At 60.2% G+C, this 26,598-nt stretch overlaps 2 protein-coding genes across 23 annotated transcripts in view; one reads left to right on the forward strand and one right to left on the reverse strand.

Moving 5' to 3' along the window:
* Positions 1-26,598, reverse strand: part of ANKRD13B (ankyrin repeat domain 13B) — a 36,701-nt gene that overhangs the window by 9,818 nt on the left and 285 nt on the right. For 2 of the 19 annotated variants that reach the window (XM_060134914.1, XM_060134924.1), the window contains exons 1-4: positions 6,993-7,032; positions 6,634-6,868; positions 5,148-5,614; positions 4,982-5,042 (exon numbers count right to left, since the gene is read on the reverse strand). The exons of 1 other annotated variant lie outside the window; for it this stretch is intronic. Coding sequence is in view for 9 of the 18 variants with exons in the window: in XM_060134906.1 (XP_059990889.1) it covers positions 4,982-5,042; positions 5,360-5,471 (173 nt within the window). In the remaining 9 variants the exon portion in view is untranslated. Of the gene's footprint in view, positions 1-587; positions 605-1,386; positions 1,606-1,637; positions 1,782-3,848; positions 3,953-4,981; positions 5,043-5,126; positions 5,615-6,633; positions 6,869-6,992; positions 7,244-26,598 lie in introns of those variants that run through there. 16 more of the 19 variants (XM_060134911.1, XM_060134916.1, XM_060134912.1 and 13 more) reach the window with 16 other exon arrangements.
* Positions 11,219-26,583, forward strand: GIT1 (GIT ArfGAP 1). Of its 4 annotated transcripts, none has more exons than XM_060134901.1 (21): positions 11,219-11,385; positions 16,893-17,026; positions 17,492-17,604; positions 17,726-17,831; positions 18,349-18,566; positions 18,652-18,746; positions 19,083-19,125; positions 19,768-19,872; positions 21,236-21,284; positions 21,739-21,811; positions 22,385-22,482; positions 22,909-23,020; positions 23,149-23,282; positions 23,390-23,542; positions 23,653-23,883; positions 23,974-24,027; positions 24,217-24,303; positions 24,445-24,518; positions 24,624-24,806; positions 24,937-25,000; positions 25,176-26,583. In XM_060134901.1, exons 1-21 carry the CDS (start codon positions 11,334-11,336, stop codon positions 25,386-25,388), a joined length of 2,391 nt encoding a protein of 796 aa, XP_059990884.1. In that variant the 5' UTR covers positions 11,219-11,333; the 3' UTR covers positions 25,389-26,583. The 4 variants fall into 4 exon arrangements, with proteins under 4 accessions (XP_059990884.1, XP_059990886.1, XP_059990887.1 ...); XM_060134904.1 differs by having other exon boundaries at positions 11,288-11,360; XM_060134902.1 differs by lacking the exon at positions 11,219-11,385 and adding an exon at positions 12,898-13,529.

A 26,598-nucleotide genomic window follows, 5' to 3' on the forward strand; every position in this document is an offset into this window, starting at 1 on the left:
TTAAAAATATAAAGAAAAGTAAATGTGTGAATAAGTATAAGAATGCCAATAAAATATTTAAAACCCACAAGAAAGTGGCTGGGGCATCACAGTTGACTTAAGGGAACAGAAGGTACTAGAACCCAAGCATTCACAGAGGGAAACCCCAGTGATTAGCAAGCTAGATTCCCCCCTTAGCACCCTTGACAGGTGCAGAACATGCAGGCAGTGGGAACAGCAGGGGTAGGAGAAAGGCTCAGGACTGAATACAGGGGGGTCTGGTTAAAATTCAGAACCCCCTCCCCAATCTTGTAAAGCTGGGAGATGTCCCCCCTTCCTCTCCACAGGATGCCAGGGGTGTATTCTTTATAGAAATTGAGCTTCAGATGTACTGAACTCGGACATTGGTCTGAGGATGAGGTCACGGGACTGAAAACTGGTGAACAGTGAAAGCCCAGTCCCTTCCCTGCCTCAAGTCCTGAACCACGGGCAGCCAGACTGCACATAACACTGCCCCTATCCTACCCCTAGCAGGAGACTGGAGAATTCTTTCTTGCAGGAACCAGAGGCACCACAGACCTCTGGGTACAGAAATCTGGGGATCCTACCAATAAGCAGGCCAGTCATCTTAGAGCAGCACCCATCCGTTAATAAGCTCCACACCCCCCATCCTTAAATATGCCCCAAGAGCCGAGGGTGACTGGACACTTGAGGAAAGCTGCCAACCTGAAAGATACCAAAACATGCAAATAGATGCTAAAAACCCAGAGGAAACAACTGTCAATGCAGGAAACAGAAGAAAAAAAATTTGGGGGGGGGACAGTAAGTTACACCCTGAGAAAAATATGGAAAGGAAATTGAATTCATGAAACAAAAGGGGACGTTCTGACCTGTGACTTCTTTCTCTTGCTTTTTTTTTTAAATTAAGGGTACTTGAATTTATTTATTTATTTATTTTTGGCTGTGTTGGGTCTTCGTTTCTGTGCGAGGGCTTTCTCTAGTTGTGGCAAGTGGGGGCCACTCTTCATCGTGGTGCGCGGGCCTCTCACTGTCGCGGCCTCTCTTGTTGCGGAGCACAGGCTCCAGACACACAGGCTCAGTAGTTGTGGCTCACGGGCCCAGTTGCTCCGCGGCATGTGGGATCTTCCCAGACCAGGGCTCGAACCCGTGTCTCCTGCATTAGCAGGCAGATTCTCAACCACTGCGCCACCAGGAAAGCCCTCCCTTGCTTTCTTTATGCCAGCCATACCTGGACAGCTTTACCTGCCCCAGTTCTCCCATCACAGTAAACGGCACCTCAGTTCACTCCCTTTCCAGGTAAGAAACATTAGGACTGTTTTTATCTCTTCTTTTTCTCTCACCTTCCATATCTAACCCATCAGTAAAATTTGACCTTACAGGCTGTACCTTCAAAATAGATCCAAAGTCATCTTAGTTTTCACCACCTTCAGGCTACCCTCCTGGTCGTGGCCACCCCATCTGTCACCTCATTCCGCCCACTCTTCTCTTGGTTCCTCAGGTCTGTTCTTCACAGGGCCCATCATAGGTGCTGTCATTCTGTGAAATATTCCTCGGGTCCTGACGCCCCTTAGCTCAAAATCTCTCCACGGCTTCCCATCCAGTTGAGAAAAGAATCCTGGACATCTCTTTGAACTCACATGCTCTCCCATCTCTCCAAGCTCCACTCCTGCATATCAGCCTTCTCCGGAACCATCTTCTCCTGGGTACTAGCAGCCACAAAGCTGCTGCTCTCACTTCATTCAGGCCACCGCTCACATGTCACCTCCTTAGAAAGGCTGGTCCTGACAACCATCTCAAATGTCAGTTGCTATCTATCTATCTATTGTCCCTTATCCTGTTCTAGTTCTCTCCCAGCATTGAAGTGCTTATTTATTTTTTCATTGTCTCCCTCTCCTAGACTGTGAGCCCCACAGAGGGACGGCCTGTCTTGTTCAGGGCTACCTCCCCAGTCTCTGGACAGCCTCTGGCACATAACTGGTGCTTGATAAATGCTTATTAAACAAATGCATAGATGACTTTTTAAGGGACATGGGGAAGGAAGGCAAGGCAGTAAAGTGTAAAATTGATTAACCGGTAAATATTTGTAGAGGTATATTGCTTATAATTATGGAGGCAAATACCAGAACAGCCTAAAGAGTTCAAAGTGGTTGCCTCTGGGAGGAGTGGGAAAGTAGTGAGGACTGCTACCTTCTAGCAACAGTTACATATTTTAAACATGAGTGGGAACTCCTTCGTCAAAAATAAGACATTTAAAATAATTCAGGTTTATATAATTTGTATAACCCTGTGTTGGCATTTCTTCATTTCTAAATATACTGGGAGCCTCAAAAAAACCCCAAAACTGTGCGTGGCCCCTGTGAGCGGCCCCCCTGCTGCTGCTCTACATGAGCTCCCCAGAGGGGAGGAGAGCCTCTTACTGGTTGAGCTGGGCCCCTCAGGGTCCGACCTGGGTGGGGTCCTGAGTCCTGGGGTGGGAGTGATGCAGGATCCATAGACCCTGAGCTGGCTGGGTCATGGGGGGTGTCAGGAAGAGGCCTTCCCATGGGGCCGCAGCCCAGCCACCCATGCCTCCCACCGGCCCCGCCCCAGATGCTGCTGCCGCTAACAAGGCCCCAGGGAGCCAGCAGGGCCCGGTCCCAGGGCTCCAGATGCCGCCTGCCTCCTTCCCCCTCAGGTGCCCCAGCTCCAGGCTCCACAGAGAGGCCGGCACTGCCTGCCAGGCAGGGGTGCCCTCCCTACCCACACTCCACAGGAGCTCTCCCGACTCCCCAGGGTCCCCAAGACACCGCTGTCTTCCGGGGCCGACATCAGCCCTGCGTACTGTCAGCCGAGCCCCAGAGGAGTTTCCCCCTCCCGTCCCAAGCCGGGCCTGCAGTGGCAGAAGCACCTTGCTGGGGGCCCAGGCGGGAGAATTCATTAACTTCCTCGGCAGAGGCCTGCTATTTAATTGCTGGAATGAAAAGGTTTCCCAGGAAACCCAATAGCCAGCCCTCCCCACCAAGAGAGCGGAAACTCTGCACCCCAGCGGGCCTCAGCTGGAGCCCAAAGCAGGGGTCTTTCGAGCTTAGGAGCTGGGGCTCCCTGAGCAGAGTCTCCCTGCTTCCACTCAGGCACCTGCCTGCACACACACACTCGTACCTGCCTGCACACACACACCTGCATGCACACACACACTCGTACCATAAGGACACACACTCTTACTCCTGCCTCCACACTCACTGTACATGTGCACCCCTAAGTGTACAAGCACATGTGTGCCCAGCTGGCCTCTACTCATGTAACACACGTATTTGGTAGCACATTTGCACATGCACACTCCTTGAACCCACATGGGCTAGCAGGGTATTTTTCAAAGTTGTTTAGCATTAGCAGAGTCCTTTTGTTAGGCGAAATCTTATAAGAACATTCCAAATGTACAGACTGAACACAGGTGCTGGAGAAGTAAGGTGAGGGGCCCAGAGCCTGGGGCCCCTTGCCTGCTCAGCCTGCGTCTCCCTTCCTTGCCCCGCTCCATCCCCCAGCCCCAGGAAAGACAGCCAGAGTCTGGTATGGCCACTGCTCCTCTGCTCTCCCACCAGGCAGGCCTGAGCTCACTCAACGGGGGGAGGGAGGCAAGATGCTTCCCCAAGTGGAGTTGGGCCAGTGGGGGTGGCACCTGCTGACTCCCCCTCCGCCCTGCCCCCTCCACCCGCCCCTCCGCCCACGCCCGCCACCCACCCCCTCCATCCTGCCCCACACAGCCCCTCCCCCTCATCCCAGACACATTGATATTTGGTTTCTAGGGTTTGTGGCTCCCTCTCCTGAGCTTCCCAACTCATCAGCTGTGGTGACAGCCCAGGACGGCCTACTTTGCGAGGAGAAGGGATCACAGGTGCTCCTGGCACAACAGGTACTTAGGGTGAGGCAGCCTCTGTCTGAGTATCCGGGGGCCCCACGATCCCATCTCACCTGCCTCTAGGTCAGAAGGATGAACCAGGGAAAGCAGGAAGGAGGACCATGGTGGAGGCAGCCGCCAGAAGAAAGAAAATGTTTCTCTAGGACCACAGTCCAGCCCCCTCCAGAGTGCCTGTTGCCTGGGAAGAATCCTGCTCTCCTTGGCCCTCCCACAGGGAGCTATTCAGTCTAACCTCCACCTCCCACCCCCAGGGAACACCAGGGACGCGTGACTCCAAAACCAAGGCCATGCCCAGCTGTCTGGACCTCAGGCCTCGTGCCAGCCAAGGGGGAACTGGCACATCCACTACCCTACAACCCCCTGCCCCTCCCAACCTGGCAGGGCAGGTGTGTGGCAGGAAGCAGGGCACCCAGCAACCATTGTATTGCTGGGCATTGGCTAGGGGTGATCATGGACTCTTCCCTTCACCAAAAAACACCCGCTGAGCACCTCCCATCTCCCCGCCACTCCCTGCTTCCAGGCCCCATGAACCTGCTCAGAAGCCTGCCGTGCCACCCCCCTCCTCCTTGGCCAGCATTGCCAAGCCTGCCCACGGGAGGGCTTCTGCAGGGCCTTCTTGGAGTGAAGAAGAGGCAGCTATGACAAGTGAAGACCAGGGAAACCCAGCTGCTGTGTTTTTGAGGAAAACCCAGCTGTTTTCTGTGACAGTGGGTGCCAGAAGGACCAGAGATCAGGGACCCCCAGATGAGATGCCTGGGGTCTACCGGGTTTCATTATGACGTTAAGTGGCTGCCCCCAGACCCATCACTGCAGGAAATGGCTGGGGTGGGCATCCTCAGTTCTCCCTGGGAGTCTGAGGCCCTGGGGACTGAGCAGTGCACATCTGGATGCAAGCATCACTCTGGGTCAGTCCTGGAGTCGAAATACAGCCAGGGGGCTCTCCCACCCAGACTGACTGGCATTCCCCTTCTTGGCACCCCTGACTCCTTTATGGTTGAAGAAGGGTTTAATCTCAACCAATGCCCTATATTCCCCCTGGCCTGGATCAGGGCAGGCAGTATCCGTTTCAGGAAGACAAAAACTCACCAGGGTGAGGGGATGAGTGGGTGGGGATGGGGTGAACCTGGTCCCTGGTTTCTGTGGCAGCCTGAGGGGAGCAAAGAGGAACACACTCAGTGGTCCAGACCACCCCTACCTGCAGCGGGTTCCAGTGCTCCCCATGCAGCCTCACCCCAGGAAGATGACTGCTGACCTGAGGACTGTCAATCAGAGAGGCCTGGGTGAAAAAGCCTTTTCTTCTAAGGCATTCTGCCTCTCTCCAATCTCTGCAAGAAAAGGACCACCCACCCCTTGGGCAAGGGAGTGTGACTGAGGTGATCCGGACATTCAGCCACTAGCCTTCTTCCTAACAATTCTTCGACCAACCATCAACCATCCCATTGGGAAGTTCCTCTCAGATCATACTCAAATCCCTCCAGCTGTAACCTCTATCAGAGGCTTGTCTTCTCTTGCCCTCAAGGGGAGGAAAGCAGAGAATGAGCCAGAAGAGGCTGGACTGTTTTAGCACCCTGCACATCACACTGTACTTCCCTGTTCACACTTGCTTCACCAGAACGGGGTTTCCTGGAGGGCATGGGCTGTGCCTGGTTTGTTCATCTCTGTCCCGCAGGATCCACCACTCTGACCTCGCTTCCGTTACCAGTGGCTGCAAACCACTTCCTTTATGATGGATAAACAGAGATGTGGTCTGAGGAGCAACCTGGAGCATCCTTGTGAAAGCAGAGGTAGAATGGAAGTGGACACCCCGACCAGAGATGGAGGCTCAGGTCACCCCAACACTTCCTGGGACTGCTATGCAGAGCTGGGTGCTGCACTGGTCTGAGGGCTCAGTGGTGGAATTCAGAGACACACTCTGACCCTCACTTTGCTCACCATCTGGGGATGTCCTGCTCTCCACCTCACTCTTCCCTTGGGAAGCAGACAGCTCCTCAAACTGAACTTCCTGTGACTCAGGAAGTGGCCCTCAAAAGGCATATTCCCAAAGGGACAACGCCTTAGCAAACCACTCCCAGCCCAGGGCCCCAGGATCTCAGATCTAGGCCAAGTCTGCAGGCCTCAACTGGAGACAAACCAGGGCAGGCTGGGCCCAGCCCTCGCTCCTGCCTCCCCACCCTGGAGGGTTAGTCGTCCATGCCACGAGTGCCTACCTGTGCCTGAAGGCCAACGGCGGAGTTGGGAACTACTTGTGACCTGTGCCTGCCTGCCTGCCTGCCTGCCCTGGTCCTAAAGAACGGCCAGGAGACCCCATCCCTTACCTTATCTTCTTGGAGGCCACCGCCCAGCCAAAGCTGGCTGACCCACCCATTCTCACTGACTAGAGGAACCTGGTAGCCTGCTCTGTGTGCAAACCCTCGAATCCTGCCAGAGTCCAAAGGGCCCCTCGCTTCCTCAGCGCCTAGAAGCCAGGCCCCAGCACCAGAGGGCAGGAGAGCGCCTTTCAGCACCTGGACAAGGCCCTACAGGGCTAAAGCCAAGAGGGTCTCTCTCTTTACTCCCCATTCCTGAGCCGGGTCTGAGAGATCCAGGGGCTCTGCCCAGTCTGAGCAAACAGATAAGCGCTCATCGTGAGGGTAGAGGGCACTGGGTGGGGCTGGAATGTCTGGGAGTGTCACAGCCTCTTTGATCCTTGACCCGTGACCCTCTCCCTACGCAGGCCTTGCCCACCTCCGCACACTCACGCGGGAGGTGTTGCTGCCGAGCTGAGTGGGGCGGACTCTCCTACCGCGTGGAACACAGATGGAGCCGACAGCCCCTCCCCGCAGCCCTCACTGCCCCCGCGGAGGAGGGGCACGGCGTCCCCTACCCCAATCTGGGAGGGTCCGGAGCACGTGTGGGCCGCCAGTCCGGGCCGGAGGGAAGCGGGCGGGGGCCGCTCCCATCACCCTCTCCGGGTCAACAGCACAAAAGCGGCGGCTGCGAACAAAGAAGCGCTGCAAACTCGCCAGGGGGGCGGGACAGCCCGCGCCGCGCCCCCTCCCCAAGCCGGGCGGGCGTGCCCGGCCATGGGGTCCTCGCGGCGCCCCGACGGCGCTCTTACCTGGCCGGCGCGGACCTCTTTCTCCAGCTCGCGGTGGCGGTTGTGCCACACGAGGTAGTGCAGCGGGTACTTGCCCTCGGGCCCCTTCCTGGCGGAGGCGTTGGCGGGGATCATCGCCCGCTCCTCATGCCGGGGCCGCGGCGCCCGGCCCGGGAGGAGGGACCGCGCCAGAGCCAGGGCCCGGAGCCGCGGGGCGGGGGGCCAGCGCTGCTTGCTCGCAGGGCTGCGGCTCGGGCATGTGCTAGCGGCGCCGGCGGGCGGGGGTGGCGCGCCCGGAACGGTGCGGGCGGCGCGGGCCGCGGGCGTCCTCGCGAGGCGGCGGGCTGCGCGGAGAGGCCCCCACCCGCCCGGAGAGGGCGCGGGCACTCGGCGGCGCGGCGCGGACTCGCGCCTCGCCTCCCACACCCCCGCGTACAAAGACGCTGCTCGGCCGAGGGAGCAGGCGCCCGCAGCGGGCGCGGGGGCGCACGGGGCGAGGGCCCCAGGGACGCCGCCACCGCCGCCGCAGGGACGCGCGCCCGCAGCTGCATAGCCCGGCCCTCAGCCCGAGCGATCGGCTAGGGATGCGGGGATGCGGGGGAGAGAGGAGGGGGACGTGGGTGCCCTGGGCAGTGCTTGTTATAACTCGGCCCCGCGGCATCATGGGGCTTGTAGTCCGCCTCGTGGAACTGGGGGTGGCGAGTGACCGGAGAAGGTCCCGCAGTGGCCCCCTGATTCACTGAGAGAGTGGGGAGGGAGTCAGGCCTGGCCGGAACGGAGGCAGCGTCCTGACGCCAGTTGGACTGGGGCGCACCGCCACCCGCTGGCATCTTGCCTTTTGCTGGGGAAGGAGGGGGTTACAAGGCCTTGCTCAAGCCTTAGGGGTCGCGGGAAGGTGTGGCCTTCAGGATTGAGTTTGGGTCCTAGCGGAACGTGAGCAGGATCCAGATTCCAAGAAAAGAGTGACTGATGGAAGGAATCCTGAGAAAGGTGCGGGGCGTTAGTAAGGGTCACTGGAGCAACCAGGAATCTGGCACCTGAAATATTGCGTAGGAGTCTTCCCCGCCTTCTTTCAAAATTCAACTCCATCTTCCACATTTGACGTTAGAAAGAGAATGTCTATTAAGGCTGGGAGAACAGACCCCTCCCCCCATACTCTGTCCTCTGCAAGGACCAGAGTGGGGCTGGGCAGAGACAGCAGCAGGTGGCAGCTCCCCACCTCCACCCCATGTGGTCCCCTCTGGAGAGGAAGTGACTGATTCCAGAGACTAACTCCATCCTGAATAACCCTAGGGCAGAAAAGTCTTTCCAGAAGGGTGCCTGCAGATGCCGTGATAAAAGTGGAATTGCCCTCTGGGACAGCCTATTGCAAGGGCTGGTAGGACCTGGAGTGGATAGGGATTGGGGTGTCTGAGAGAACCTGAGTTTGAATTCCTCCTTACTATCTGCCTGACCTTAAGCAGATTGCTTAAATTTCCTGGTTTCTCGGACCACTCACCTCTAAAATGTGACACTAAATACTACCTCCTCGGGTGAGCTAAGGATAGTGACTGCCCTGGAAATGGCGCATCCCTCCCCCAACCAGGCGGACTGGGACAGGTGGCGGGACCAGGCACAGAGCCTTCTTGAGCCCACCTTATAACAAGACAGGAATAAGGGATTCCATACCAGCCCTACTTAGAACAATCCAGGAAGCATTTTTGTGAGAGGTGCTACCAAAAGTTTGCAAACTCTCCGAGCCTCTCTCAGGTTTCTTTGTGTGGTCTTCGGTCCTTCCTCCTCCACACCCTGCAGTGCCAGGCCCCGGCGGGAAAGGATGAGGGAGGAGTGGACAGCCTCGCCCCTTTCTCCAGGCTGGGAGGAGCCAGCTGGCGTCTCCCGCAGCCAGAGACCGCTGCCCACCTCCACCACGAGGGGTCAGCAGAGTGTCGTGGCTGCTGCCAGAGTTGGGGAGGAGGCTGGAGCGGAGAAGGGACGGCTAGGAGTGGCCGGGAGAATGCCTGTACATTTCCTCATTAAATTGTTTTTAGAGTCTTTTTGTGATCTCTCTTTAACTGTCCTGCTTCCTGAGGTGGCAAGTCTCCAAAGGGAAATTCTGAAACCCTTTTATCCCTAGCCCCAGACCCAGAAGCTCGTCTGTGGCGGGGCTGGGGGCTTCGGGAACAAAGTTTGGAGAGTGGAGCCCTGCTTCGGCCACTCCCAGGTAGTCCCAGGGCCAACCAGGAGATGGGGCTAGCGGGGTGGGGGGAACGGGGTGACTTATCCTTCCTCCCCTGAAAAGGCTTGGGGCTTAAGGAGGCGGGGAGCTCAGCCTGGATTGGGCGGGCGGGGGGGGGGTGCTATCCTCTGGGCAGCCGGAGTTTCTCTTTTTGCCAAGCGGCCCTGGACTCTAAACTCAGGTCGCTTTTCCTCCGGCCTGCGCGCTCCAGCTGCCACGTGCTCGAGACGCGCCCACACAGCAGAGAAACAAAGACAGTCAAGCAATGGGGTTGCCAGCAGCCGCCTCGACTTCTAATAAATGAAATTCCATAGCTGGGGGTCGATCGGGGGTGAACGGGCGGCCACAGCTCGTGGGCTGTGCGCCCAGGAAGAGCGGACAGGCCGCTCCTCCCATCGCCAGGGATGGGGCCACCAAGCCCATGGACAGACTCCTCGGTGGAGTGCAGCACAGGGCGGCAGGTGGTGTTCTCCCTCCCCCGCCCCCCCCCCCTCCGCGAGGTATCTTAGCTCGCAGAAACCCTGCCAGAGGAGCTGCTGGCTATGGGGGGAGGGGGTGCCTGCAAGAAGATTTTTTTCTAAGGTGCGATTATAAATATACCTCGTGGATCGCAATCTCAAACAAACTTGTCAATCTGGGCTGCAGCGAAAGGCGATGGAGGCAGCTTTGCATATATTTCGGGTGGTGTGACTCATGAACATTACTTGTCTCCCCCAGGGAAGCAGCCTGCCACCCACAAGTCACTGCTGCTCTGGCACCGCTGGGATAAAATCAACCAACTCCTGCACCCCTGCCCAACGACTCCCCTCCTGCTCCCTTGTTACACAGCAGGACTACATGCCGATGGGGAGCCCTCCCCTAATCTGGGGAACCGTCCCTTAATCGTGTCACCACTGACCTGGCCCTTGGGCCTGGGCCTGGGCACCCCTGCCCTCTCCTCACAGAGCTCTGGCCTTTTGCTGCTGCAGGGATGGGGGTTGGGTTCACGTGGGGCACACGTGTATGGGGGAGCATGCTCAGTCCAGGGGTGCACCCACGTGCGGCCTGCGCCTTCTCTCCCTGTCCACTCCCGCCCACCTCCAATGAGTCTCAGTGTGAAGTCCAGGAAGAAAGGCCACCACAAAAAAGGTCCCTGTATGTTATATGCACACGCCCTGGACACACACACCCCTGGTGGCTCAGAAACATCGTTGATATATACAAGACCGATGCGAAGTGGATATTACTGCACACAGGCACAGTGGTCACTCCTCAGGAGGTCTTCAAAAAAAATTGCCCAGATTCTTTCCTCTCTGGATGAAAGCATGGAGGAGGGATAAATGTCTTTTTAGCCCGGTGGCAGGGGATACACTGCATGACCTCTGGCACCTGGGCGTCCATATTGCTGGCGGTGTGCGTAGTCAGCAAGAGTGTGACCACACATACACCTGGACACACAGGCGGACTCATGGGGGACCAGGATGCACAACTCACCCCAAACAGAGACAGGTACCCTGAACCACAGCGGGTACCCTGAACCACAGCCCCTTGATGAGGAAGGGGAGCCCGGGCCTCCAGCTCCTTACTCTCTTCTCTGATCCCCAGGGGTCACTGTCCCCGGAAATGAAGGGGATGGGGCTGTGAGGCAAACTCACACCGTCTGGGGACAGGGGTGCGCCGGAGCCGAGGCCTGGGCCGTAGGAGGCACTGCCGGCTCTGGCCTTGCGGCGGCCGTGGCCCCTTTAAGCGCCCCCGCCCCCTCCCGCCCGCGCTCTCGGCTTCCTTTCTCCTGGAGGCGCGGCAGGCAGGGCCTGGCGGCGGGGCGGGTGTGCAGTCTGCCCCTCCCCCGGTGGGACGGGCCTGCGCCGCTTCCTGCAGGAGCGGCCGGGAGCCGCGCAGGGGGCGGAGAGAGAGAGCGGCGAGCGGCGGAGGGGCTGCGCGGGGCGGCGCGGGGCGGTGCGGGGCGGAGGGCGCCCGAGGGCGAGCGGGCGGGCGGGCACGGCGGGTTCCGGGCCAGCCTCGGGGGCGGACGGTTGGCCGGGCTCGCGGAGCCTAGCCGAGGCCTTGCCGGAGCTGGGCCGGGCTGCAGGGGCCGTCGCCGCCCGGGCCCGCCGCCCGCGCCCCCCACGCTGGCCCAGAGGGCTGCGGCCGCGTCGCCGCTGAGGATGTCCCGGAAGGGGCCGCGAGCGGAGGTGTGTGCGGACTGCAGCGCCCCGGGTAAGCGGGGCCGGGCCGGGGGCGGGACCGCTCACCGAGGCACCGCCGGGCGGGCGCCGGGGCCTGGCGGGAGCGCTTTGCGGGGCCGGAGGGCGGGGCGGGACCGGGCCGGGGGCTGCGGCCTCCGGCCTCCGGTCTCGGCCCCCGCCCGGGCCACTGCGGAGCCGCGTCCTTGGCGGGAGGGAGGCTTGGGGGGCCGCTGTTTCCTCGCGTCCGTGGACCGGCGAGGAAGGACATTACCGGCGCCGCCTCCCACCCCTCAGTATGAGGGAGGAGGGCAGCTGGCTGCCCCCCTTCCATCTCAGTATCCAAACGGAAGCGCCAGCCTGGGGTGGCAGGAGGGCTGTGGCAGAGGCCGGCCGGGTTTAGGAGGTGGGGGCGAGTGTGGTTTTGTGTCATCTCAGTGCCACCCCCGCGTCTTGCACCTGCTGCTCGCATGGTCTGCGCGCCCGCTGGGGTGGCGGAGGGCAAGGGGCAGAGAGCTGGGCAGATGGGCCAGGGGGGCCTGGATACTGTTTCCTCGGGAGCAGATGACGGGGTGGCTACTCCTAGGACTCCCTGCCCCGGGTTCCCAAGGCTCCTCGCAGGGCCTGGTGTTCAGGGCCACCACGAGCCTGGGCATCTTCCCCCGAGGCGTCCCCAGGCCTGGTGACTGGGAGCAACGAGACAGCTTTTACTGGGTTCCAGTAAGGCCTACTTGGAAGGTGGGCTTGGCGTTACCCCAGCCTGGGCACAGACCCCTCCCCATCCCCTAGCCCAGTCTGGCCAGAAATGGGTAGGGAGCAGTGCCGAGGGGTGCCTAGATTCCTGGGATCCACCTGGCTTCTTGGCCTGCCTCTTGGCTATATTTACCGTGGTGTTTCCCTTCTCCTTCCCAGCAGAGTCAGGTCCGGGCTGATGTAAACCCCCCCCCCCCGACCTACTGAGGAAGTGAGGATCAGTGACCCAGAGAGGCTGCTCCATTCTGATGTGGGAGGACACTGCCAGTGATGGGGCTCAGCAGCTGGCCTGGGGAAAGGAAAGCCCTGGCCCTTGACCGGCTTCTTTTTAGAAAAGGCACCATCTCCCTGGGAGACCTCTGGGCAGACTCGGGGGAGGGTGGGGTTGTCTGTGAACCTCTGGGCACAAAATAAGTGTGAGAGTGTGGGGTGCTGTTTTGTGGGCCCGTAACTTGCAGCCACCCTTTGGACAGGACCAGGACCCCAACAGGGAACTGTGGGTGCCTGGCAGAGGCACGGTGATCTGGGTGGTTTTGACCCTGAGGCCTCCTCTCAGGGCATGTCATGGTCAAGAGGGCCTTGAAGAAACTATCTGAGAGGGGGGCGAGGGGAGGAGAGAAGGGGTGTCCCTACCCCTGATTAGTTAGAAACTCTCTCCTTACCCCAGCCGCAGGCAGGTCTGGGGATGGAAGGGCTGGGAGGAGAGCTTGCCTTCTGTCTGTCTGTCCGAGGCTGTTCTGCACCTCTGCTGGGCAGACGTAGCAGTGGGGGAGGGCAGGTAGGACTGGGAGGGGGTTGCTTAGTAAACACTTTATCAGGGAAGCCTGGATTTTGGTGTTGTCTTTGTTTCCAGCTTACTGTGTGACTCATGGCAAGACTTTCCTCACTCTGGGTCTCAGTTTCCTCAACTCTGAGGCAAAGAAGTTGGAGTAGAAATGGTTTTTGAGGACTGTTCCACCTCCAAGTCTGTGGTCCTGATTCTGGGCCAGGGGGACACTGGGCAGCATTAGCAAGGCAGTTGTCCTTTCTCTGCTGCATTTGACTGTTTGGCTGGAAGCCTCTGGATGTCCAGTGGGCATGGGCAGGAGTGGTGTGTATCTGTTGTGTTGGGGTGCCCAGCTCCCACCCCCAGTCCTCATCCCACAGAGCCATTTGTGCCCCCCCGGAATCTCCTTTTCCCCTGATCCAGAATACAGATCAGGGAGAGGCAGGTGGTGAGGTCAGGATGGTGGGGCGTGCAGGGTGCTGATGAAGTCTTGCTCATCCCCCCACCCCAGCACCTAGCATGGTGTCTGGCACATCGCAGGCATTCTTCAAGTGTCTGGATGCTTCTCAGGACCCCAGCTGACTCTTTGGGGCTACCCCACACCCCGACCCTATGATGCATGGCGTGGCATTTTCAGTTTGGGACCTGTAGCAGCCCAGGTAAGAGGCTTGAGGGAAACCAGCAGTTTGGAGCCCAGGCCCAGAGCCACCTCCTTGGTGGCTTCCTACCCAAAGGCTTCTCATTGTGATAGGAGCCCTGCAGTCCCAGCCCTAGGAATGGGGTCGTGGCCTTTTTGTGGTTGGTTAATTTGCAGGGTCATGGAGGTGAAAGGTAAGATGCAGCCTGACCCAGAAGGGCCCTGTCCTCCCTCTGCTCACAGGCCTGGGCACACGGGACAAGTGTGAGTACGGAGACGGCTGGGCATAGCCTGGCTGCTCTGGCAGCTGGTGCCACCTCGTTAGGCACCGTCTGTGTCCCTGCCTGCCTTGGGAATCCAGGAGAGGGCCAGGGGTCGGGGAACCCTGGAGAATGTTTCCTGCCCCTCCACTCACCCTGCCGCACAGTCCTGGCTTCTCTGTCAGGGGCCTGCGCCTCACCCCACAGGCCTTCAGGCAGCCTTCCCACTTTGGCAGCCCCAGGCACAGGCGTGAAGACCTCAAGATGCCCATCCTGCAGGCACCTGGAGTGAGCAAGGCTGGCCACCAGCTAGGGACATTTGGGAACCTGCAGGCTCATTTGTCTTCATAATGTAGATTATGGGGTGGGGTGAGCGATGGGCTTCCTCTTTTACTGAGGTATAACTTATGTACAGCAAAGTGCCTTTATCTTATTGTTCAGCCAGATAAGTTTTTACCTGTGTATATACTTGTGTAACCACAACTCCGATCAAGAGGTAGAGCATTCCTATCACCTTATAGGGCTTTCTTGTGTCAACGCCCCCCAGAGGCAACCGCCATTCTGGCCTCTATCCCCATGGATTACTCTTGCCTGCTTTCAAGATGGTGGGCTTCTCTCTCTTGTCTAGTGAGGATCTGGTCCCTAGATAAGAAGAGGCTGGCTCCGGGCCCTGGAGGTCACCAGTGGCTTTGGGTGTGACATGTATTCACCTTAATAGAGGCCTCCATGGGGTTGGTGCTGGTGAACATTATCCCAGGACCCCTCCTGCCACTTGCTCACACGTACCAGACGCCCCCCCCCCATGACTGAGGCAGAAGCCCAGGGGGAAGGTTGGCAGGGTACTGAGGAGGAGACCACATCCCCTAACCCTTCTGCCCCCTACCCTTCTGCCCTGAGTTTGGTCCTGGAAGCCTATTTGGGGGCAAGGGTCCCTTAACCTTAAATTACAATAGCCATTTGACTCTCAGAAACCCTTCCTGGCCCTTTGGCTTAGGAACTGGCCTAGGTGGGCCTTGGGGGCTCCTGCTTGGGTAGGCCCAGGCCCCTTGGACATAGGGAGTAGATAGTAAGGTGACCCATCTGTGTCATCCAGAACTGAGCTGGCACCAGTGTGCCCCAGACCAGGACAGTGTCCCCTGCCCACCCTTCCTATTTCAGGTCACCGTGGAAGAGAGGGAGAACCCCTCCCCCAGGCTGGGGGAGTGCCGAGCAGAGCCTTGGACCCCTTTCCCCAGATCCTGGTCACTGCCTCATTCAGGGGCTCACCATGTCTGGTCTGGCCCTGGATATCTGGCCAGCCTTCCCAGGTCTGGCTTCTCCGGTAGGGCCACGGGCTTGGGGTGGAGGCCTTAGAGCTGCCCATTTATGATCCTGGCCTGGGCGGCTCCCTCCTGACAGGAAACCCCACCATTTCAACAAGAGGAATTCAGGCTGCGTCATTTCCAGCTTCCTGCCTGGGCTGGCGGAGGGGGCTGGCAGGCAGACCCCTGACCCAGTGGTGTTTGGGGGTGGGGGGGAAAGGAGCTTTACATGCCTGGGGGGCCCTCACCGTTTGGGTAAAGCCAACACTAAAGTTTGCTCTAGGGCTCCCCCTCTTGGCACAGATGGCGGGTCCTTTCCTCGTGGGCCCCTCAGCCTCCGAGGAAGGTGTATGGCCGGTACCTCCTGCATCCCTCTGCCCTGTTTTGGGGGGATCCCTAAAGAAGTCCAGACCCAAAGAACTGAGCCCTCCTCCTTTCACCTCCTGTTTCCATGCCATGGAGGGGACACTCACCACGGCAGAGCTCAGGCTGTATCCTGACTCAGTTTCCTCACAGTTCTCTGGCGAACACTGGTAGAAGTCCTTGCAGGGAAGGGTATGAGAATTGCCTTCTGGTTGGAGAAGCTCTCATTACCCCAAGCCTGTCCCCTCCCCTGGTGGGGGCCGCTCTGGACAACATGAGCACTAGGGGCGAGGCAGAGAGCCAGTCCCCACCCCCTCACCCCCCGCCAGGACAGGGCTTCGTGAGACAGGCCGGGGGCCTGGGCAGAGCACAGTGTCCTGCGAGAGAGGCTCCCTGCCCCCACTCTCCAGTGGCACACAATGGCTGCTTTCTCCCCCGTGACCTTTCTGCAGCCTGAGCTGTATGCAGCTGTCTCCTCCCCCTTTCCCAAGGGGCCTGGGATGGGTGGCATCTCCCCTGCCCTGGAGAAGGACCCCAGGAGTTCCCATCCTGCTCTGGTCCCCCTTGCTTCTAAAGTTCACTACTCCCCAAGGAGTGGAGAGTGGCTCCCATGGCCCTCGCCCACTTGGGGCTGCAGCAGCAGCTGGTGTGGACATGGCATGGTCTCCAGCGTCTAAATGCCTGGGTTCACATCCCAGCAATCCCACTCATTAGCTGTGTGGCTTTGAATAAGCACCCTAACCTCTCTGAGACACTGCTTCCTCATTGGTAAAGCAGGGGTAGCATTTCCCACCTTGCCTGACAGTCATTAGAGGTACCGTACTTACGGCACCCAACTGGTACACAGTGGGTACTCAGTCAGTGTTAGTTCCTTTGCTCTCTCCATCCCCCTTAAGAGGGGCTCCAGCTCACCCCATCACTGGTGGTGTCAGGAGACTCGGTCATGAAAGGGGCTCTTACCTGCCAGGATGAGGACAGAGGCAGGAGCCCTCAGAGGGGTGTGATGGGTCAGGCAGGTGAGCTAGTGGTTCTAAAAGAAGCCTGAGTGTAGGAGAAATGTGGCACTGATCCGGACACAGGAGTGCCTAGAGATGTGTGGCGTGCAGTCCTTGGGGACTTCTGCCTCCCTGGGGCAGGGCTAGGGTGGCAGCCTTGTTCCCTGGGGAAAGGCTGTGGAACTGGTCGCAGTGGCTGCAGGACAGGAAGCTTTGCCCGCTGAGTAGGCCCTGGGGACCACACCTCCCCAGAGGGGCAAAGACCTGTAGGAAGGGGCTTGGCTCTGATGGGAGTCCCTCCCACCTCCAGAGCTCAGCGTCCTCATTGCTGGTCCAGCTCCCAGAGCCTTGGGGGACTGAGTGAGCAAATGTGCGTGGAGTTCTAAGCGTAGTGCGGGCCCCGGGCGGTGTTCAGGAGGCCTCGCCCGTGTCTGGCTGTGGCTGACCCTTCCCCCCACCCCGGCAGACCCCGGCTGGGCCTCCATCAGCAGGGGTGTGCTGGTGTGTGACGAGTGCTGCAGTGTGCACCGGAGCCTGGGACGCCACATCTCCATCGTCAAGCACCTTCGCCACAGCGCCTGGCCCCCCACTCTGCTGCAGGTACGGGCTGTGCTGGGCCGTGCTTCCTTCCCCGTAGCGTGTGCTGAGCGCTGGCACGTTTCCCCGCCACACCCACATACACAGCTGTCTGGATCCCGCAGCTTCCGGGGGCAGCACCCACCCAGGGCAGAACCCAATCCTGACCCTCTCCACCCGGGCGCCGGCCCACGCGGAGAGGAGGCTTCCAGGACCGGAGTCACACAGACCTGGGCTCTCACCCCAGCTCTGCCACCTAGTAGCTCGGCCATGTGGTGTTGAGTTTAACGTCTCAGAGCCTTGGTGTGCCCACCATGTCACCCGAAGTGCTAAGCAGGACCCGCATCCTTGGCTGGGATGGCCTGACTGGGTAGGGGTGCAGCGGTGCCAGGCACACAGTAGGCCTTTTAGTACTGTGTCCAGCCTGGTGCTCGGAGGTGTTCCCCAGCGCGCAGTGGGCATTCTCACTCTGGCACCTCTTCCCTACAGATGGTGCACACACTCGCCAGCAACGGGGCCAACTCCATCTGGGAGCATTCCCTGCTGGACCCCGCGCAGGTGCAGAGCGGCCGGCGCAAAGCCAACCCCCAAGACAAAGTCCAGTGAGTCGGGCTCGAGGGGTGGTGGCTGAGGTTGTGCGCTCAGGGGCAGGAGCCTGGGAGGTCGCTGGGCAACTGGCCTCTCCCGCTCTGCTCCCCATTTCCTCCTGCGTGCTCCATGCAGCCCCATCAAGTCAGAGTTCATCAGAGCCAAGTACCAGATGCTGGCTTTTGTGCACAAGCTGCCCTGCCGGGACGACGACGGAGTCACCGCCAAGGACCTCAGCAAGGTTGGCGGGGCCCCACAGCGGAGGGCTGGGCCTCTCCTCTCCTCACCCACAGTGCCATCACCACTGAGCCCTAGGCCCCCAAGGCAGCCAGGTCAGGCAAGCATGGTGGGCACGGTGGAGGGACGAGATTGTGTGGTCAGGCCGCGTGTGAATAAGGCCCCTCCGCTCCCAAGTGGACACACGAGGCTAAAATTCTTCAGCTGCCGCCCGAAAGGCAGAAAACTCTGGGCAGTTTCTGAGCCTCCCAGAGCCTCGGTTTCCTTATCTGTAAAATGGGAAAGAAATAGCATCTACCACAGAGTTAACAGCTGTGGTAGGTGGTGACTGACTGCAGCTGTGATTAATTGGCATGAACTCCTAGTGGGAAGCCCTCTGTCTCCTCGACAACCTAACTTCAGCTGGGCCCCTTGGAGCTGGTAGGAGTCCCAGGCGGGCCTGGACCAGGGGCCGCTGGAGGTGGGAGGGGGGTGGGAGGGGCCCCCCCACACCCGTTTGTGGCACACTCTGCTCCTCACAGCAACTCCACTCGAGCGTGCGGACGGGAAACCTGGAGACGTGTCTGCGCCTGCTGTCCCTGGGCGCCCAGGCCAACTTCTTCCACCCAGAGAAGGGCACCACACCGCTGCATGTGGCTGCCAAGGCAGGGCAGACGCTGCAGGCCGAGCTTCTCGTAGTGTACGGGGCTGACCCTGGCTCCCCTGATGTTAACGGCCGCACACCCATTGACTATGCCAGGTGAGGGTCCGCTGAAGGGTGAGGCTCAGGTGGGTGTGGGGAGTGGGCTGCGGCTGTAGGGCTGAGCCATGCCCCCTCCCCACAGGCAGGCGGGGCACCATGAGCTGGCGGAAAGGCTAGTCGAGTGCCAGTATGAGCTCACTGACCGGTTGGCCTTCTACCTCTGTGGACGCAAGCCGGGTGAGCAGTGTGTGGGGCAGGCTCGGCTGGGCCAGGCAGGTGGGACCCAGACACACCCCAGCAGCAGGTGCCATGGTGACAAAGCCGGCTGGGGAACAACGTTGCTAGGCAACTGGCTCCTGTGAAATTGCTGCAGGCTCTGGGCTGCAGCGTGTTGGGGTAGGGAGTGGGGGTGGGCATAACTTCCAGCCAGTTCCCAGGGCTCTTGGGGGTGGCCTGCCCTCCTCCCTTCCCCTGTCACTTCTGGGTGCCAAGCCCTGCTCGTGGCAGTGAGGTGGGCTCCCAGCTGCTAAGGCCACCCAGCACCAGTGACTTGGCATTTTTATTTTTATTCAGATCACAGGAATGGGCATTACATCATCCCACAGATGGCAGACAGGTGAGTGCCCACCTGACACCCCTTCCCAGAGGCGGCTGGATGCCCTGCGGGTGCCAGACCCCCAGAGCCGCCCCCACCCCCCAACTCTTCAGCTTTAGGGGCCTGGGACCCCCACCCCCATTCCCCTTCGGGGCTGGAGGCACAAGCATATCGCAGTCCAGTCCTCACTCCCTAATGCTGGGCCCCAAGGCAGGTAAGAAATGTTGACTCAGCACACGGCCAGCACAGCCTAACCCCCATGGCTGTCAAGCACATGGGGTTTGAGTACCAGAAACAGCCCCCCTAGGAGCAGCGGATCACTTGAGTTCTGTTCCCAGTGGCACTGACCCCAACTGTAAAATCTTTAGACAAATTTTTGCTCTTCAGTGAAAAGGTGGTGGGCCCCAGGAGTTTGACTAACTTCGGGATTCTGCCAGGCCAAAATTGGGCAGGGGCTGCGGGCCCAAGGCCAGTAGAGGTGTTTCTGCCTCTTATCCAAGAGGCCCCAAGAGCTCAAGCTCGGGGTGGGGGTGGGGGGTGGGGTGGGGGGATGCTCACCCAGCTCACCAGATGGATGCTAGCGCCACCTGGTGGCTGCCCGCGATGGCCAAGCTGTGCCTGCTGGCCTGGATCTGGAGAGGAGGCTCCCTCCCTCTCCTTCAGAAGCCAGTGTGGCCAGATGGGGATGGTCAGACCTGGGCACCTCGGATCCCTGAACGCCCAGATCTTCTCTCTGCTGAGACCCCAAGACACCCCGCTACTTTTCTGGTCTGATTTTGCCTGATGTGTCTGCCTGCTTGCGTGTGTGTTGTAAACGTGTTCTCAATGAAATGTTAACTGACCACCTTCCCAGTGCCAGCTGTTCTTGCCGCTGGACCCAGAGGTAACTCAGGCGTGATCCCTACCCTTAAGGAGGTCACAGCCAAGAGGAGAGGCACCCTAGTCAGTTGTAGTCCATTGTGGGGAGTGCAGCAAAAGAGGCAAAGGCATAGACGTCAGAAATGCTGTGCCAGGAACTACAGGCAGACTGTGTAGCTGAAGCATGTGATAGGCAGGGAATCCCAGGAGCAAGACTGGAAGAGAGACGGGGCAAGAGAGTGGCCGGTCCTGAGCCCCGACAAGAGCTGAGACCACCCCAAGAGCAGAGAGGTTCCAACACGGTCGTGTGGAGTCTGCTCTGCCGCTTACTGGCTGTGTGGCTTCAGGCAGGCTCCTTAACCTCTCTGAGCCTTAGTTACTGCTCCTGGAAATAAGGGTGACTTTCTTTCTGGGCTTCTGAGAGGATTAAATAAGATAGCGCCTGCAAAGCATTTAGCGTTTTTATTTCGTTTATTTTTTTGGCCGCACCGCGTGGCTTGCAGGATCTTAGTTCCCCAACCTGGGCCCCCGGCAGTGAAAGCACCGAGTCCTAACCACTGGACCGCCAGGGAATTCCCTAGCATATTTTTAAATGAGCTTTTTGTTGAAGTGTGCCATACATAACCTGTTACTATTGAAAAGTTCTTAAGGCGAGGGGTAGCGCAGCCAGATGTGTCAAAAATACTTTGGCTTCTGGGTGAATAAAGGGGTGCAGGGGCAAGACTGGAAGCGGGAAGATGGGTGAAGAAATGTTGCAAAAGACCAGGCAGGAGGATGGAATGGCAGAACCTGGGGAAAGCCTGGCTAGGGCTTGAGGGTGAGGGAGGTTGCAGGTGACCCCCAGGAGCTGCCGCTGGTGCGGTGGGTCACTGAGAGGAAGAGCGAGCCGGCCGAGGAGGGGCTGGGGGGAAGATGAGTTGGGCTTGGTACACTCTGGGTCTGGCGTGTGCACGGCGACGGGTCTGAGCTTGACGTGGGAAGGCGTTTGCTGCCCTGCTCCTGGGTAATTGCTGCCTCTGTCCTGTTCTTCCCTCTGCTGCCTTCCTCTGGACTTAGATCTCGGCAAAAGTGCATGTCTCAGAGGTATATGGTGCCTGCTCGGGGACAGGCTCTGGAGGTTTGGTGGGGCAGGGAGGCATTTGGTGTGCAGCACCTGGGGTGTCGTCTCCCTGGGATCCCTGCATGTTTGGGAGGTCACTGGCAGGGGCCTGGCCACCGCCCACATCTGGCCCCTCCCCTCTTCCCCATTCCCGTCTCCCTCCTTTGTCCACAGCCTAGACCTGTCCGAGTTGGCCAAAGCTGCCAAGAAGAAGCTGCAGGCGGTGAGTCTCCTCGGGCCCCTAAGGCTTGGAGCTGCCCTCCATCTCTGACCCGCCCCGTCCCTGCGACGGCTCCCCCTTTCTCTGACCTGGTGCCCTCTTCCAAGTCTTGGACCTGCCCCTCACTCTAGTCTCCTCAGTCACCTGTCCTCCACCTCCGCACCCCTCGCCTTTGACCCTGGCTCTGCCCTCCGAAGGCTCCCAGGGCACGAGGCGCATCTCTAGCTACCTGGGCACTCACCAGTCTGCTTTGGTCTCCCTCTGCCTCTCCCACCTCGGAGCTTGGCAGGCAGACCCCTACCCCAGTTGCCAGTTCTGAGACCGGGGGGAGGGCTGGGCGGCACAAGGGACACACAAATCGTTTTCGACATCTTCTAAGATCCTGGTGAGCTGGCTTGCTTGGCACTGGGGGGGCCAGTTGATCTGACAAAGCCTGGGTCCCCGTCTCCGCCTCCAGCTCAGCAACCGGCTTTTTGAGGAACTTGCCATGGACGTGTATGACGAGGTGGATCGAAGAGAAAATGACGCTGGTGAGCCGGGAGGGGATCGAAGTCTTGGGCAGAGGGGACAGCGTGCCTGCCTGCTGGGGAGGGGCTGGGACCTGGTGTGGCTCTGGGGTCCTTTTACTGGGACTAGGAAGAGGTACCGGGGGCTGGTCTGCCCGGCCGGCCTGCACGTAAGCCCGGGCCAGCTGTGAGCCCAGCCCAGCAGGCAGAGCATGCTGAGCTGGACGCGGCCAGCCTGCTCCTCCCCCCAGCGCCCTGGACTGGGGCTCCTCTGCTCTGGCTGCCTCCCACTTTGGCTCTCTCCCCAGTCCCACTCCGCCCCCTACATCCCTTCTTCCTGGCCACAGCCAGATTCCAGCCCAAACTCCCGGTTGGCAGGGGCTGGCGGGAGGGAGTCGCCTCGTTCTGTTTGTCAGTCCCCAACAGGCCTCTCCCTGACCCAGCCTTACTTCCCCTGTCCGGAGACCACCCCTTTCTTGAACACCAACACTCGGTGGGCATGGGGAGGAGCTCGGAAGGCTGTGCTCCTCGCTTTCCCACCTCCACCCCGTGGGCCTGGCCACCGCGGACCATCCGCTCCCTGCCCCTCCCCCCCAGTGTGGCTGGCAACCCAAAACCACAGCACCCTGGTGACGGAGCGCAGTGCCGTACCCTTCCTGCCCGTTAACCCTGAATACTCAGCCACGCGGAATCAGGTGAGTGGGCTGGACCGGGGGCGGGGGGGGGGGTGGGCTGGGGCGATGATCTCCCCTCCTGGGGTCACCAGCTCTATGGGTCCTGCCCTTCCTGGCAGGCTGCTGTCTGGGCCGAGTCTTCCCCACTCCTGGCTGCGGCCTCTCCCTGGCCCCGCTGGCTCTGGGATTTGGGAATGGGGAGGAGGCTGTTCTTTGGAGCATTTGGTGAGCAGCCCCCCGGGGAGGCGTTCCAGCCTCTTCCTGAGAGCTCCCCCAGGCACCCCGCATCTGTGTCATGCCCCACCCCCTGCCCTGGCCCGCGAGCTGGTCTGGCACGTTTTAGCTGTGGTTAAGTCAACTGTCGGACGGCCTGGTTGCTTTGTCCCCATCTCTGTGTGTCAGCCCTAAGGGCCTTCTCACACCGGCCTGGCCCTTTCTGCCTCTCAGGGGCGACAGAAGTTGGCCCGCTTTAATGCCCGAGAGTTTGCCACCTTGATCATCGACATTCTCAGTGAGGCCAAGCGGAGACAGCAGGGCAAGAGCCTGAGCAGCCCCACAGGTGGGAAGGGCGTGGATGGGGGCGCGGTGGTGGGCACTGTTCCAGGATATTCTCTCTCATGGCTCCCTTCTGGGGGTGGCATGATAGATGGGCCGTGTGAGCCCTGAGTGACAGGCCTGTGCCCTCAGACAACCTCGAGCTGTCTGTGCGGAGCCAGAGTGACCTGGACGACCAGCACGACTACGACAGCGTGGCCTCAGACGAGGACACAGACCAGGAGCCCCTGCGCAGCGCCGGTGCCACTCGGAACAACCGTGCTCGGGTCTGAGCGCTGCCCCTCCCCACGCCTCCACCAAGGCCCTGCTCCATCCTCTCGTAGCTCGGGCCTCGGGGACAAGGGGACTGACGGGCTCACGTTTCCTTCTGCAGAGCATGGACTCCTCAGACCTGTCGGACGGGGCCGTGACGCTGCAGGAGTACCTGGAGCTCAAGAAGGCCCTGGCTGCCTCTGAGGCAAAGGTGCAGCAGCTCATGAAAGTCAACAGCAGCTTGAGTGATGAGCTCCGGAGGCTGCAGCGGGAGGTGAGGATGGGGGCCTCCCAGGGCCCCAGTGCGGGGAGGAGTTACCCCTCCTGGAGGTGGTGGAGCTGCCTGGACCATCCGGAGTGTCTTGACACCACTCTCACTCTCAGATCCACAAGCTGCAGGCCGAGAACTTGCAGATCCGGCAGCCTCCAGGGCCAGTGCCCACAGCCCCACTCCCCAGCGAACGAGCGGAGCACGCGCCCATGGGGCCTGGCGGGAGCACCCACCGCAGAGACCGCCAGGCCTTCTCCATGTATGAACCGGGCTCTGCCCTGAAGCCCTTTGGAGGCCCGCCTGGGGATGAACTCACCACCCGGCTCCAGCCTTTCCACAGCACCGTGAGCTGCCTACAGGCCTCGGGGTGGTGGGTGGAGACGGGGCTGGGACCACTGCAGGGCCCTCCATGACGCCCACTGTGCCACCCCCAGGAGCTGGAGGATGACGCCATCTATTCAGTGCACGTCCCTGCTGGCCTTTACCGGGTAAGCAGGGCCTGAGGGAGGTGGGTCCGTTCCCACAAATAGGTTGTGAGCCCCAGCAGGTGCCAGGCTCTATGCTGGAAGCTGGGCACAGGGATGACTAGACACACATGGTCCCAGCCTCACTACAGGGAAGCCGCAAGGTGGGTGGTGGGGAGGAGGAGACTGACTCCAGCCCTGCCTGGGTTTCAGGTCCGGAAGGGGGTGTCGGCCTCAGCTGTGCCCTTCACTCCCTCCTCCCCACTGCTGTCGTGCTCCCAGGAAGGAAGCCGCCACTCGGTAATGTGCATCCCCAGGGCCCGAGGGATGGGCTGAGTGAGATGTGTGCTTGGGAGGTGATGGGCGGGGGGGGGGGGTGTGTGTGTGTGTGTGTCTGTGAATGTGCTCCTTACCTGCCACCCCTTCCCTGTACTCCTTCAGAGCAAGCTTTCCCGCCATGGTAGCGGCGCAGACAGTGACTATGAAAACACGCAAAGTGGGGACCCGCTGCTGGGGTGAGGCACCCGGGGGAGGGGGGTGAGTGGCCCCTGAGCGTCTGTGAGGGTGTAGGCAAGCGGCCTCACGGCTGGAATGCCTCCCTCTCTCCTCTCTAACCCCAGCCTGGAAGGGAAGAGGTTTCTAGAGCTGGGCAAGGAAGAGGACTTCCACCCGGAGTTGGAAAGCCTGGATGGAGACCTCGACCCTGGGCTTCCCAGCACAGAGGATGTCATCCTGAAGACGGAGCAGGTCACCAAGAACATTCAGGAATTACTGCGGGCTGCCCAGGAATTCAAGCATGACAGGTATGGAGGTGGGCGGAAGCTCGTATGGACTTCTGGGGTGTTGCAGAGGGTAAGAGAGGGACCAGTGTTCCACTGTCCCTGGGAACCTTCCCTGAGAGCCCTCCTAATTTACCCTCCCCTCCCCCCATAGCTTTGTGCCGTGCTCAGAAAAGATCCACTTGGCTGTGACTGAGATGGCCTCTCTCTTCCCAAAGGTACAGGGGCCAGAGAGGGGAGCAGGACTGGGCGGCACCTCAGGGTGGGGCAGGGCCTCAGGGCGGGGCGGGTGTAGAGGATCTGACAACTACCTGAGGAGCCATGGACACACTGGGCCACATCATGGCTTGTGGTTTGAAATCCAAGGCCCGACTCCCTCTGCCCTCCCTCCAGAGGCCAGCCCTGGAGCCAGTGCGCAGCTCCCTGCGGCTGCTCAACGCCAGCGCCTACCGGCTGCAGAGCGAGTGCCGGAAGACGGTGCCCCCGGAGCCTGGCGCCCCTGTGGACTTCCAGCTGCTGACTCAGCAGGTGATCCAGTGCGCCTACGACATCGCCAAGGCTGCCAAGCAGCTGGTTACCATCACCACCCGAGAGAAGAAGCAGTGACCACTCTCCCTCCACCCTCACCCGCACCCTGGGACCTCACTGGCCATGGGAGCTGGGCCACTCCAGACACTAATCCCCACCCCAACAGAGCCACTGGCACAAGTGCCCTTAGTGCTGCCACTCTCACCTGGCAGCCAGGTGCCCTGGTGCCCGTCCCCCTCAAGCCCCCAAGGATGGGGAGGTGAGGTGGCAGGAGCTTCTGTCCCCTACATTCCATGCACCTCTCCCTGTACATAGCGTCCCCTCCCCCTCTAGTGTGCCGGGGCCTACAAGGCGTCACTCCCAGCCCCTTGCCCTCTAGGGCACCCTCAGCAAAGGGTCGGGTGGGGACACTCCAAATGGGGTGGTTCCCTTACATGCACCCCACCCCCATGAGCCAGTCCAGCCCTATTGGGGGCTGAGCGGGGGCATCCCCCCTTGTACATAATACCTGTGGATGTCCCCACCCTGTAGCCACCAGCCCCCTGCTGCTCTCCTTCAATGCCAAACGGCCCCAGCCTAGGGCACAGGCCCCAACCTGTGCTCCTGGGGTCCCCAGCAGCAAACACTGGAAAAGTCTTTTTTCTCTCTCTCCTCTCTCCCACCCCTTAATTTTAATGTTGTGGTAACTGAGTGTCCCTGCGTGCCTGCGTGTGAGTGTGCGGGGCGGCAGTGCCGTTCCAGAGGCCTGGCCCGACTGGAGTTTTGTGAGGGGGTGAGGGGACCAGAGCAGCGGGACCCGTGTTGGGCGTTGGCCCCTCCCCCCCATCCTGGGGCCAGGGACTGCCGGGTAACCAGCTGGGGTCCTGCCCTCTGCCTCCCCTCATTGTTCCCCCCACTCATACCCTTTCACTATGAACGGAAAAGGAAAACCACTTGCCTCCATCTCTCTTCCCCTCCCTTGTGGAGGGGGATTGTGCTGGTTGGGGCAGAGAACTGAGCACCTGAGCCTGGGGCTGGCTCCCCGGGGTCCCTGACTCAGCTGAGAGCCCCCTCCCTGTAACCTCTGAGAGGCCAGTGCCTGCAGTATCTGGGTCCCTGGAGCCTGGGCTGCAGCCTGGGAAGGCTGAGAGGCAGATGGCAGCGCCCACCAGCTCCTCTCCCCATCCCGCCTCTGTCCCCGGGGGCCAGGCTCTACCTGTGTGGTGGTGGTGGTGGGCTGAGTGTCAAGATGTGTGTCATGTACATTTGTATCAAAAATAAATAAGTGACCATGTGCCCTTTCTGATGC

Source organism: Lagenorhynchus albirostris, chromosome 20, assembly GCF_949774975.1.
Source record: "Lagenorhynchus albirostris chromosome 20, mLagAlb1.1, whole genome shotgun sequence".
Lineage (NCBI taxonomy): Eukaryota > Metazoa > Chordata > Mammalia > Artiodactyla > Delphinidae > Lagenorhynchus > Lagenorhynchus albirostris.